Source organism: Salminus brasiliensis, chromosome 4 (genome assembly GCF_030463535.1).
Source record: "Salminus brasiliensis chromosome 4, fSalBra1.hap2, whole genome shotgun sequence".
Classification (NCBI taxonomy): domain Eukaryota; kingdom Metazoa; phylum Chordata; class Actinopteri; order Characiformes; family Bryconidae; genus Salminus; species Salminus brasiliensis.
Genome location: NC_132881.1, coordinates 23203418 through 23216509, shown reverse-complemented (window position 1 = coordinate 23216509; position 13092 = coordinate 23203418). Strand labels below are relative to the sequence as shown.

General features: G+C 40.5%; 1 protein-coding gene across 2 annotated transcripts; it reads right to left on the bottom strand.

Annotated features, from left to right (window-relative positions):
- Window positions 1-438: 438 nt before the first annotated feature.
- On the bottom strand, window positions 439-13092 carry fam120b (family with sequence similarity 120 member B). Of its 2 annotated transcripts, none has more exons than XM_072677656.1 (10): window positions 11173-13092; window positions 10902-11082; window positions 10692-10793; window positions 9206-9381; window positions 8794-8886; window positions 4718-4924; window positions 4041-4143; window positions 2612-2719; window positions 2278-2359; window positions 439-2057 (listed from the first exon to the last, which is right to left on the bottom strand). In XM_072677656.1, exons 1-10 carry the CDS (start codon window positions 12166-12168, stop codon window positions 2018-2020), a joined length of 2088 nt encoding a protein of 695 aa, XP_072533757.1. In that variant the 5' UTR covers window positions 12169-13092; the 3' UTR covers window positions 439-2017. The 2 variants fall into 2 exon arrangements, with proteins under 2 accessions (XP_072533757.1, XP_072533758.1); XM_072677657.1 differs by having other exon boundaries at window positions 2278-2338.

Sequence of the window (13092 nt, the reverse complement as noted above, 5' to 3'; positions counted from 1 at the left end):
CTCCATATCCTATTTCCTCTCTGGGCCGTTTAAGGAATCCCAGCAGAGCCACCGTTTCATGGCCTCATGGGCAAAAGGAAAGCATGGCCCAGAGTAGCTTTTCATCTGCGCAGTAATATATTGTGTGCCAACAATGACAACTTGATATTTTGGTTAAATAGCCTAGTGTTGGTATTATGTAATAATGCAATGCTTTATTATAATTACAATCCATACAGTGCTTGACTGTTTTCTGGCCCGGATAACATGTCTGGAGAAAAAAACTGCATGAACATGAAATATTGAAGTGTATTTTCTGAATTGTAATCACTCTTTAGTCTGAATAAAGCAAACATTTGTGTCATAATCTGTGAGCATTTTACAGACATCATAACAGTTTGTTTATACATGTTAGCATGATGCTGAGGGTTATACTGATGATAAGAAACCCACTAAACATTTTATTATTATTTTATTTCAATTTTCCCTTTTTCTCCTGTTAATTAATCCATCCATTAGTAGCTCCCCTTAGAACTAGCTATGCTCCCGACACTAGGAGAGTAAGGACTTCCACTGAGCAGCCAACACACTCTGAGAAAAGCCCAGCTCCACCGCTACTAACTAACAGTTGCCTGTGCCAGCCATTGTCACTTTAGGGTGATGACAAGGCAGCATGCCATCTACCCACCCGAAAAGAGCACGGCCAATTGTGCTCTCTCAAACTCTGTCCGCTGATGGCAAATCAGCTTGGCTTGGGAAAGACTACTCATTGTCCCCCCAAAAAGAAACTTTAAGACTTTAAAACTTTACAGATTAAGGACACAAACATTCTTAGTCTTAGCCAACGCAAAAATATTTTATTCCAAATAATTTTAGAACATTTCTGTTGGTCTTATTCATCATGATACTGCCAGTTTTTAATTATGCCAAGAAATGAAAACAGGCAAAAATTTGATGAAGATTTTTTGCTAGACAGAGACAAGAAATTCTTTGGGAGAAAAAAAACACTAAATACAGACCAAAACAAAACAAATGTTCACATATGACCAAGGAACGGACAAAAAACAGCTGTTTCGACATTTGAAATCATATGGGTCTTCCAGCAATGCAAAAGCACCCTCCCATCTGTCATACCCTCTCACCAAGCTTCGTTAATCCCAATAATCTACACTACACAGTACATTATCATTCATGTTTTTCTAAATCACAGTCTGGTTAATTGGAAGCCAGCCCCTCCCATCCGTCTAAAGCCTTCTCCATGTAGGAAGGCCTACACATAATAGTAGGACTTGTGTGTCACTGGATTTGCTCCAAGCCACAAGGGTTGAAAGATAAGAGATCATCTGAGACTAATTAGGGTTGGAGCTGAATATTCATCAAGGGAGGGTTTGGCACAGACTTCAGGAAGGTTCCATTTCTGTCACTGATTCATATCATCTACACAATAGGAGAAAAAAGCCCACAAACTCCCAACTGAACACACTGCGGAGGGAGGCATTTTAAAATATCCCAGAAGAGGAGAAAGTACAAGGAGGTGGGCTATCTCTCAGTGCTTAGGAAGCCTACATCAGTGGCTGACTTAGAACACATTTTCGTTTTTAGTTTTATGCTAATTTCACTCGGTTGACTGTGTGAGCCAGTGATGTGTACACTAGCGGTGAGGGCAGATGATCTCCTTGCAAAGCCTTATTATTACCCAGCCCTAATAAAATGTTTCCAAACGTCTTCTTTGGAGAATTTCTGCTAGTGGTCACAGTGCAGGCCTTCCCATACTCAAAACAACAGGATGGAAAAGAGTCTCAGCAAAACTGCCGATGGCAACAGAAAGGTCCTGCTCAGTCATCAAGCTAACCCTACATTAGATAATGTGGTGACATGCACAGGTTTACATCACAAGGATTTAAAACTGAAGTGAAGAACTCAAAGTTTGGTGTTGCTTCTATGTGTCAGAATACAAAGCCAATGCCCAAACATTAAAGTACCACAATTTGATGCAGCATCAAATCCCACCAAGGCACACTTTTCAACACTTTCTATGTCAGTGGAAATCAGATCTTGGGTTTTGATACTGAGGCCATCTAAGGAAGTAAGAGTCGACAAGATGAATGGTTACAACTAGCAGGTTATATTAAAATAGTACTTTAGAATACATATTGTTTTTTTGTACTCATTATCTTCCCAATTTGGACCTTCTGGTCAGAGTCACACATAGGACCACTCGAGGTTCTAGAATTCATTGTTAAAACTGCTTGTACACTGAATATGTGACATTAAGAGTGGACCTGTATCTGAACTCACCTCGGAGCAAGTTGATACCCTCTTCTGCTGCGGTGTCTTGATCTAGGCCTATGAACATTTCCTAGTAGAAGGAAAAAGTGAACTACTGGGTATACATGAACAGATTCTAGTTATCTGATTGGAAGCATATTGGAATATAATTTTCATATAGTATATCGTAGGGGGTTCAGAATTTGATTTGATACAATACTGAGTCTCAATTCAATAGATGCTTCAATACACAAGCAATGAGCGGTAGGAAATGTGCTACATAATTATTGGTTCATTTTACCATTTGCAGTTTAATAAACATTCAACATATTTATATATATATATAAAATGTGCTACATAGTACCTGGCATGTAGGAAGGTGGGTCTCTGGGCTGCTGCCTATAGTACTGGCCTGAGGTGCTAAAGGGTTGGGGTCCACTCTCTCTGTGAGGCTTGCCATCCATGGGCCTCCCTAAGGAAATTACAGTATCATTTAAATGTGATTTTAATTATGGGGTGCAGTCCCTCAAAATAAGCAATTGCTATGGAGCAGAGAAATTGCGAATCACTGGAAACATAAACCATACAATTCTCTGAAGCCTGAACTCTACCACCACCTCCCCACAAGCCTGAGGCAGTGATTACCAGCTCAAATGCAGACATAAATTAAAGACAGACGTTTTATACGTATACTCGAATATCACATTTCTATCAGAAGACTATCGGCTCTGAAATGCAAAGTAATCCCCTTTTAACTAAGAAACATAGAACAAAGGACAATTAATGTCAAGCAAAATCCAGACAGGAAAAGATTAAAAAAAGAATTAAACAAAATACAGATGCCTAACAGTGAGGTAGACAATTAGTGTTATTTTTAAAGAAACTTTGTGCTTTGTATTGTATTCAAATAACAAGCTGTTGTGCTCTTTTAGTAGTTATAACTGCAATTGTCACTACAATATTTTATATATGTATTCTGTATATTTATATTGCCTGTATTCAAACCAATCTAAATATATGATGAAATGCAGCAGGAAATCTATAACTGTAACATGAACAAAAACATAAGACTTGCCACTGAGACACAACATGCTCTTCATTCGCTGTTCAACATCAATAGAAAAAAACAGATGGAGACAATTTCACCATAAGGTCTCTTTTAATCTTGCCAAGGGACCACAGCATGCTGGATGCCAACTGAAAAGAAACGGGGCTCCAGGAGATTGTAACAGCCCCCACGTTATAATTTTGTTGTCTTGTTATGTTACTTAATATAGATCATCTCCTATAAAAAGCAACCCAGAATTATTCTTGTTATGACAAAACATGGTCTGGGAGCAGACTGTTTCACTGCCATAGACCAGATGGAGTGTATTATGTACCCTGCTGCAAGTCTGCAAGAGGTACCAGAACTGAACTATCCTAAGCAGGATACTACACTCACTCATGTTGTTCCATTCTTTTATGTAGGACATGCAAATACAACAAATAAAAAAAAATTATCAAAGCAGTACAGGACTGCACTGTGTTCTCTTTCGTTAGGTATTCACTTTTGCGATGGATGGCTTACAACAAATGGTCTTTTACAGTGTCAAAGTCTCACTGTGAGTTGCGTAGTTCCCTATATAATCTGTAATCTGTAACATTTTTTAATCTGTTTATGTTTTTCTTTGCAACAAAATGAACGCAAATATAATTTCAGAGTGAAACAGAATAATCTGGCCCAAGGTATATTTAATGATAGATAATAGTAGATGATAAATAAAGCAGGACAATAGCATCTGTTCTCTCACCATGTTGTTCTCTGCGTGGCTGGCTGGGGATGGTGGCACCGCGCCTTCTGCAGGCTTCCAGGACCAGCTCTCGAAGTGAGAAGAAGAGTGAAGTCCAGGCAGACTACAACAAAACATCACACTGGATATCAATTGTAAAACCATAAACTAAAATCATTCATATGAATCAAACAATCATTTTTCATCCATTATACTATTAGTGATGTTCCTCAAGGCTCAATCATAAGGCCAAAATGATTTTGTGCAATTCTGTAATGTCACTATTTTCCAACACAATGAGCTTTTTGCTTTACAAGCTGCTTGGCTGTGTCTAAAGCAAGATGCTTTAGCCACAGCCTCAGTATGTCTTCAGCATATATATTTCATATACTTTGCACTGGGATAGGTTCTTAGTAAGGCACAGCAAATTATTAGTAAGCTTTGCTTAAGCAAATAATGAAACTACAGTTTTTTTATTAAACTCAGTTAAAAGTTCTATATTGATCTATACACCAATGCCTCTTATATTTTATTCCATGGGTTCATTAGTATACTGTTGGGGCACCTCTGCATTTGAGACTGCTCATTTATGTACAGCTTTCTATTAGGCATTAATGGATGACTATGAACTGCATGTCTTTATCTAGCACACTTCACAACTTTATGTCATTACTATCAGTCATTAGATGTTTACTCACATTGCCCTCTAGAAGCTCCTCCTTCGGGCAACCAGAGTGGGCCTGTAGGTACTTGGAATGGAAGAGCAAGCCATCAAAGGTTTTCCAAGGCATGAGCTCACTCATTGGAAAAGGGAAACCGCAGGCACTGTTGGCTGCAATGAGATAAGTCAGGCCCCGAACAAAGAGCGAGCCAAGTTGGACAGCCCTTGGGTCCACCTCAGGAACCTGTATGATGAGTAATGCAAAAGGATTACTTTAAAAGAGATAACAAATAAAACAGATGGGGTGCCTATGGATTAGTCAAATTCTAATTAAGACATTTTAATACCAGCTATAATGAAACAAGATTATTATCAAAACAGAACTAATACAGTCAGCTCAGACTTGACAAAATTACCTAATATGGTAACAAGCAAATTAAGATACATATATTACATTTAGTGTTTTTATCAAAGCGGAATACATTTTTTTCATAGTGGAGGCAGTAGAATCTTACAAACAGTGTAAGAAACTGATAAATACAGCCAGTAGCTTTACCCAGTCGCATGTTCAAAAACTCTGGTTCTAAAAAATGTCACACTTTCAGATCTTCAATTCATTCCACTAAAGATCTTTCATACCTTTTAAATCAGACCACCAGAAAGTTCAAGTGATAATACTGCTAACATTTATTCAACTCCATTATGGCCAGAGGAAGGGAGATAATCTGAAATAACAGTAAAGATAACGGGATGTTCAGAGGGGGGGAGGGGGCAGATGTTCTCGCTCAACCGTCCGCTGCTCACCTGGCTTCCTCCCCCCATCCAGGAAAGATAAGAGAAGGACTGATTAGCTGCTGTGACACCAAAACGAGAGACTTGCCTACCACCTGCTCGGCTCTCAAACACACCTTAAACCAAAGCAAACAAAAGGCAGGCTGGAGATAAAGCCAAAGCGGCAGAGGCCACTGACAGCCCGTGTGTCTGTGTCATCATTTGAAAAATTAAGCTCTTTGCACCTGGGAGCTATGTTTTCCCATTCAAAGTGTAAGACACTTGGTACACTTCACAAAGTTGGATACTGTTTGGCTAGGTTTGATTTAGGGAAAAAAAAATCCCAGGCAAGCAACGCTTGGAACCCAGCCAGGAAATCTCTAGCCAATGATTACCAAAAGTGGCCTGCTGTTAGGTAGACAGATAGAGAGCAATACTTCACTCTTCAAGCAAGAGCAGCAGCTGTTCTTCCAGCATTTGACTACATAAACAATGAGAGCTGCTCCAGCCAGATGCCTGGCAAACTCCAGAAGGCCCTGAGGGGAAAGTTTAACATGAATGGCAACAGTTAATCTTGTGGGCTGGCCATACACCTGTGTGATGACACCTCAATCTCACATCTGTGCCAGTTCACCTCTGTGAAAATCCAGTTAAACAAAAACAGGTTAGAAATTTAGGCAGAGAAAACACAACAGGCACACTTTGTCTTTCCAGTACTAGGAAATTTGCCTAGTAAATATATATAAATATTTATATAAATAAATAAATAGAAATGCTGATTGCGGTCTTGTGATTTCTGCTTGCATATGGTCATGCAGAGGCATTTCTAGCACTAGCTTGCATGCACATTCCCTCAGTGTCACAAAGCAGCACGAGAGAGAGAGAGAGAGAGAGAGAGAGAGAGAGAGAGAGAGAGATTAGAGGGGGGTATCAAGCAGCCCCTGGAGACTCTCCTGCCATCTGTCTGGCTCTTAAAGCTAGCCTCAAGCCCCCCCTCCCCTCCCCTGAGATCCCCTTTTCACATTTCAGGCAGATGTGACAGTGCGGCTTCTGATGGAGCAGCAACAATGGCGTGTGCAACAGGTGCTCCGACCTCCCTCCGGCACATGGGAGGCAGGAGCGCTTCACACACTTTCATCTGGCCAGCGGCAGGCTGTCGCCACTGCGCCTTAAACGCATACGCGCGTGCGCACACACGCTTCCCCCACCCAGAGCCGCTCGGCAGTTCAACACCTGCTGTTCTGCACTCACTAAACACACAGCCCCTGAACCGAATCATTCACCAGCCAACGTATTGCTCATTGCTTGCAATATAAACTCACCCATCTCGCTTGACCTCAGCTGAAACAACACACAAGCATGTTCAAACAATGTGGACATGTTCACAACAAACACCCATCTCGGCTCATAACAGACCTCTGCCAATCTGTCTAGTAGCTTAAGGCTACAGGTAGATGCTTAAACTTCAGACAGAATTTAAACCAGGGGTACTTAAAGGACATTTTCAGAAACACAATATGGTGCAAAAAACATTTCTCGCCAAAAAATATCTGGGTTGCTTAGAAGATCCAACAGAACAGTCATTTTTGGTAGGGAAGACCACAATGAACACAATAAGCACTTTTCTTTCCAAAAAAGAGAAAGAACTCTATTGTCTTTGTTGAAAAGTTAAAACAAGGACAAATGAAAATGCAGTAATTTGAGTGGTTCCCTCAATGGCATGTTTTCAGTGCTTTTATAGTCTGAGAACAAAGTTGTACCATATAGCTGGTCTTAAATTCTCCCTTATTTTATTTCCCAAAAAGATAAGTTACAAAAAGGACACCTCGTATCTGAGAAAGAGAAAAAAGTGTATCTTTAAAACTTACTCAAGATAATTTGGTGACACTCCAGGTCCAGTGTTGCCTAGCAATTTTCGATATAAGCTAAATAATTACACGTCCCATATCAAGCCAGTCTTGGCTGACTGACTGCATGTGGGGTATTTCATTTTTTGCTGAACTATGTTGACCATGTTGTACTTTTGAATGTACACTATGTCAACTAAATGCCTGTAGACACCCCTTCCTTCAACTACTTCAGGTTTCAGCTACTTTACGTGGCAGAAGTTCAAAAGAAACAACGAATGAGCAGGTGTCCCAATACTTTTGTCCATATAGAGTAGATTTACATAGAAATGTTTATTATTGTTTGTAGTACTCAATTTCTGAAACAGAGCCAGTTACACTCTCCTAGATTCCTGAAATCACTGGGATTTGAACTCCTCTCCCAACAGAGTAACCCCATTTGAGAGCTTCTGTTTTTAATCTGTTTAGTCTTTTTATACCGAAAAGCAAATGATCTGTTTGTTTATGTACAGACAATACCCAAAATCAGATCTGATCAGAAAAGCTTAATTTTTCAACACCTAAGACAACATTGCTAATGCTTAAACCACATAATCTATAAAAGTTTGAGACAAATGATTATTTGCACGTTTTATAGCTTTTTTTTTAATAGTTTTTCTATGTTTAGGAGATTACTTTTTTTCTTCTGTTGAAAAGAGAGAGTGGTGAAAGAGAGGTGGGCCTGTGCCCAATCAAATGGGCCACGTAAATCAAGAGGTGGCTTCCTGCATATCTCCCACGAGGCTCTAATTTGTCCCTCTTTCGTCCATTATCTCTGCTGTGGGGAAAGCGTTCAATCCGGGCACTCCAAAACCATGAACTGCCTCGGAGGCCGCGTCTGAAATAGCGTGCATAGTAGGTTTAAATTAGGGTGGGAGCTGAAATAGCCCTGTGGTCACCGGCGGGGACGTCTCGGAGCCCGTCACCAGAGCATTGCTCTCAGGTTCAGACCACAATTAGAGCAGTTTTTAGGAGGAATGTTGCAAGGCGACCAAAAATTATCCCCCCCAAGTCTCTCTTTTCCCTTATTTTCTCAACAGTGAGAGAATCCAATCCATCGCTCAAGACGGCTTGCTGCACTGGAGAAGAAACAAAAAAAAAAAAACGGTGGTCTTAATTTTTGCAACTTCATGAAGTGTTGGTTTGGCAAAAGAGCGAGGAATTCACCATGAGTTGCAGCACTGAGCAAAACAGCATGCAGTGTCCTCGAGAAAACACAGCATAAATGTGCTTTAATCATTCACCGGCTCTCAAACAACTGTAGAGTTTCTGTTTATGGGGAGATTTCTGGTTAGAAACCAGGACGTAAACATGGCTGGAGGGCACCTTTGAACTGGGTCATGGATTACATTTGTAAGCTTCTGATGAGGACAGATATGCGGATCAATTTTCTGAACAACTGAAAACTCCAGTGAGTTGGAAATGTCTCCGGAAAGATACTGTTCATGCCACTTACCCTGGTTTGTTGCACTTCTGGGTAGGACTTATATCTGATACAGACGGCTTGACTTAGATATGCATCTATGTCTTCTAGCGAAACGTGTTTAGCCTAAAATCAGAACAAATAGCCCGCTTCAGTTGAAAGCAGTGAAAATCGAAAAGTCTAGTGTACAAAACAAACAATTAGAAAGTCCTCTTTAGAAACCCACACATACATAAAGAAGGACCATTTCAGTAGAGGCGTAGGTCACACCTATGGTCTGTTAAGAACTACACATAACAAGCAAGGTTGAGGAGCCACTTTACATGTAGACATTAAACAGTAGTGTACATACAAACAGACCACAGGCTGTAACATCAGAACGCCATTAAGAAACAATGAAAATACCTGAGCACAAGCAAAGCTAAAGACCACAGGTTAGACTCACCTGAACAGCAATGTATGCTACAAGACAAATCACAGCTACCAAAGGAGGCTCGATATGACTAAAGTCCTGAGAAAAGTCCTGTAGATCAAAGACAGCCAGGAAAGTGGACACACGGATACTTGTCAGCTCAGAGTCTTTTCCAAACCACAGTGCCATCAGGTCAGGAAGAGTTTGCTCTGTTAATTAACCAACAATAATTCAATCACTGACACAGTTGGTATAAAAATGTATGCTACACAGAGCAGCACAGGGAACAACCTAACGCCAGATAAACAGTCTTTCTTGATTACCGAGTTCTGAATGTTTAAACCACATATCTAACTAACCTAGTCTATTTTATCACATTCAACCAGCCTATAATATAGCACAGGTTTAAGGCATATAAACAACTCACAGTGGCAGATAGCTAGCCTAAGCTAGCCTTACAGCCTCCACACTGCAGGGTTAGTTTTCATATGGTGTTAAAATCAAACCACCATTCTTTTTGTCATTACATAGTCACTATGTGTTCTATCCAGCAGCCAATTTTTAACTCATATTTTTTTATTTTGATTAATATTTGTCTCTGCATTTATTTCATGCTGCCTTCCATTTAAACGTTCCATTTGGGACGTTGGATTTTCCAAGTTACAAGTAGGAAATGTGAACTGGAACGCCTCCACAGGTTGGAATTTTCTGCTCAGTTGAGAGAGCTTCTCCAACCCCAAGTTCAAAATCCAAGATGGCTGCACCGCACATCAACAGTAATAACAGTAGTATCATACAGTTTATTAGCACTTTTATCTATTTACATCTCACTACATCCATCGTACACACAGTCCTGTCCAACTTCTATGTGTGGACGTGTTTCCACTGTGTTTGGATGCACAGAATACTGTATAATGTGTTGTGCCAATGTGGGCAATAGAAATGAAAATGATTGGTACAATATTTACTTATTCTAAAAGTAAAAGCCAGCATTCGAATTTTTTTTTCTTTTTAGAAAGAAGTTTAACATTAATTTAGTACCATGTGACCAATTCCCCTCACATTCTTCTTAGAGCTAAATGAAAGACTACATTCCACTGAACTGAACACTGAACACAATCACCAATTGCAACAATGCACATACATAGAGCACTTACTTATTTTTTTTTTAATTAAAAGTCAATATTGCACTTGTTATTGCAGTGCATAAAATGTGTAGAAGTGTGCAGTTTAGGTAGCAAAAAAAAAAAAACTAAACTAAATTGCACCGCTGAGAGGTGTAGTTGGACTGGGAAGGAGATACTGTGTTTTTAAAAGCAACATTGCCAATTTTAGCTCCTACAGAGAGAAATGTCTAGAAAAGGCTGGAGCCACTCTAAATATAAAAACTCTTAGCAGCTTAGAGCAAATGTATACATTTATTATTTAGCATTAGGAGGAATTTTTCTATGTTCAACCATACTTAACCTGAAAGGTGTTTTAGTTGAAAGAGTATGTATACTGTGCTTCAATTGCATACCTGGGAGATTTAGAGCCTTTGGAACCACTTTATTTGGCTCCTTAAGAGGATTTCCTGGAAAAACAAACCACTCCTTGACAGACAGAGTATGATTATGCGAACCTAGAAAAGAGATGGAAATAAAGGGATCAATTATCCATGAAAATATCATAACTAATAAGAAACTTACACATTACAAACATAGTGCATTTTAACTGAGAAGAACCCCACCTGGCAGTGTTGGCAGAAGAACACCATAGATGTGCTCTCTAATAGGCTGGTATAAAATGGCCTGTGGTTGTAGCTCAACTTCCTCCTCATCTTCCAGTGTATTACTGCACTCCACCACCCCATCGTGTAGCACATTATAGATTACAAAGCACTCAGCTCGCATGTGCTTCTCCTTTGCTGCCTGCAAGAAAGTGGAATGGCCCAACTGAACTGATACTGAGTTCACAATGATCTTAAACTAAAACGATGTACTATGTACTATTTTCAGTACCTGTAATATGTCTGCATTTATGTACTTTTCCATCGCACACACTAGCTCTGGGGGAGGAGGGCTGCAATCTAACCAAGGAGACATTTGTCCTTGGAGTAGATATGACTGGATTCCTTTTTCTACAACCTCCTTGTCTGCTTTGGACAAAGGCATTAATGTGATGCCATGTATTCCATCACCATTAGAATGAAGACTATTAATGAACTTGGCCACAGCATGGACCTTATCACCCGGATGTTTCTTCCCGTAAGAGGTCAAAGCAGTTTTACGGAGGTGCTGCAGCTGGGGCTCTGGCACAACATCGTTGCCCAGAATGCACGCCAAGAGAGGAAGATCAGACTTTTGAAGCTTCAGGGTGTGACAGAGCTTTTCTCTAGAAAACTGCACTGTGGTCATGCTTTCTAATCTCAGTTTTGCAATGGACAGGTATGGAACAGTGTCATAGATGATGAAGTCTGTATCCTGTCCGAGAATACCCATACAGTTGTTAGAAAGGGCATACTGGGCAATCTCATAGTCTCCTTCACGAACAGAGCTCCATGTTTCCTGACCAAGAGACTTGATGGCAAACCTGGAGAAGGTGGCGAGTCCGGAGGGAAGACAAAACATTTCTCTGTCTGGTTGCTGACGGTGATTCTTAATGTACTGAAATACTTTTGCTATGTCCTGGTTAACTCTCAGACGTCTCTTCACCCACTCTGCACGCTTCTGCTCCTCCACTGTGCCATCGAAGAAAAAAACTAACCTTAAACCTGCTGCTGTGAACGCACCCACAAATTCCTCCAGAAAACGCATGTACTCTTGCCACTGGCCTCCATGGACCCAAGCCTGACATCGATACCAGTACCTGAGACAGGCCATTCCATCGACCACCACTGTAGCAATGGTCTCATGATGGGCTCTCACATGAGCTGCAGCCATTTGCCGAAGGTCCACAGGCAAGCAAGTCTCTGGACAACAAGACTCCATAAAGTACTGTAAGCCTTTCACACCCATATCTACACATGCGTAGAGGAGGTTCCTTGGACTTGGAAGCTCTTTGTTTGCTCTTTACTGTGGTTACAGTGGGACTTATGAAGGAAGAGAGGATAATTTTGTGGGTGCCAGCTCAACACAATGGAAGTCTTAAAAAGGTCAGATTATGAGGCACATTCCTCTTAGCTAGTGTGGGCAATTCAATTTGTCAGTGTAGGTTTTTTGTCCCTAAAGTAACGTCATGGCCAGCTGTTTCTTATTATTTCAAGTAGTGTTTTCTACTTTTACAGGCTGGACTGGACAGGACAGGATAAGCCCCAACGGACATACAACCGAGAAAGAGCCTTCCTCGAAGTTAGTGAGTGGGTGAACTGTCGAGGATAACGCTAAGGCTAAAGCTAACACGACACCTCAAACAAAACATAGTTTACGGTTCAGTAACAGGGGGAAACATTACAAGCAAAAGTCCGAACAGCACAGCGAACCATTCTGCACCTAAGTCAGAACCGCTATAGCTACTGTTAACAGCCAGAATAACAGACACAGCTCTGATCGGCGCACTGTTTACAGCGGGCGTCCTCTTCCTCTTCCGCCTTAGATCACCAACCAATCAACCGCCAGAACCGCCTTAAAGGAGCAGCACAACAAAAAGAGTTCTACTGACGCTCACTTTTACAAACGGCTGATGCTCCTTTTTTCCATTAATCTGGCATTCAGCAGACGTCGAAGAAAATTATACTGGCTTTTTATATATCTGAACAAATATTGTATTATTTATCTTGTATATACACGGCTAATTTATCTACTTTTTGTAACTGAGTGTCATGCTATCCCTTTGCTGCTGTGTCACTGTGAATTTCTCCACTGTGGGACTAATAAAGGATTATCTCATTTTATCTCATCTTATCTTATTCCTTTTAAAAAATGTGTGGGAAATTAAACATA

Coding starts and splice junctions, on each gene's coding strand:
- fam120b (XM_072677656.1), bottom strand. CDS start 12,168: ATGGGTGTGAAAGGCTTACAGTACTTTATGGAGTCTTGTTGTCCAGAG. Junction 10,794..10,901: donor TCTTCTGCCAACACTGCCAG/GTGGGGTTCTTC, acceptor TCTCTTTTCTAG/GTTCGCATAATCATACTCTG. Junction 8,887..9,205: donor TAGCATACATTGCTGTTCAG/GTGAGTCTAACC, acceptor TTCTGATTTTAG/GCTAAACACGTTTCGCTAGA.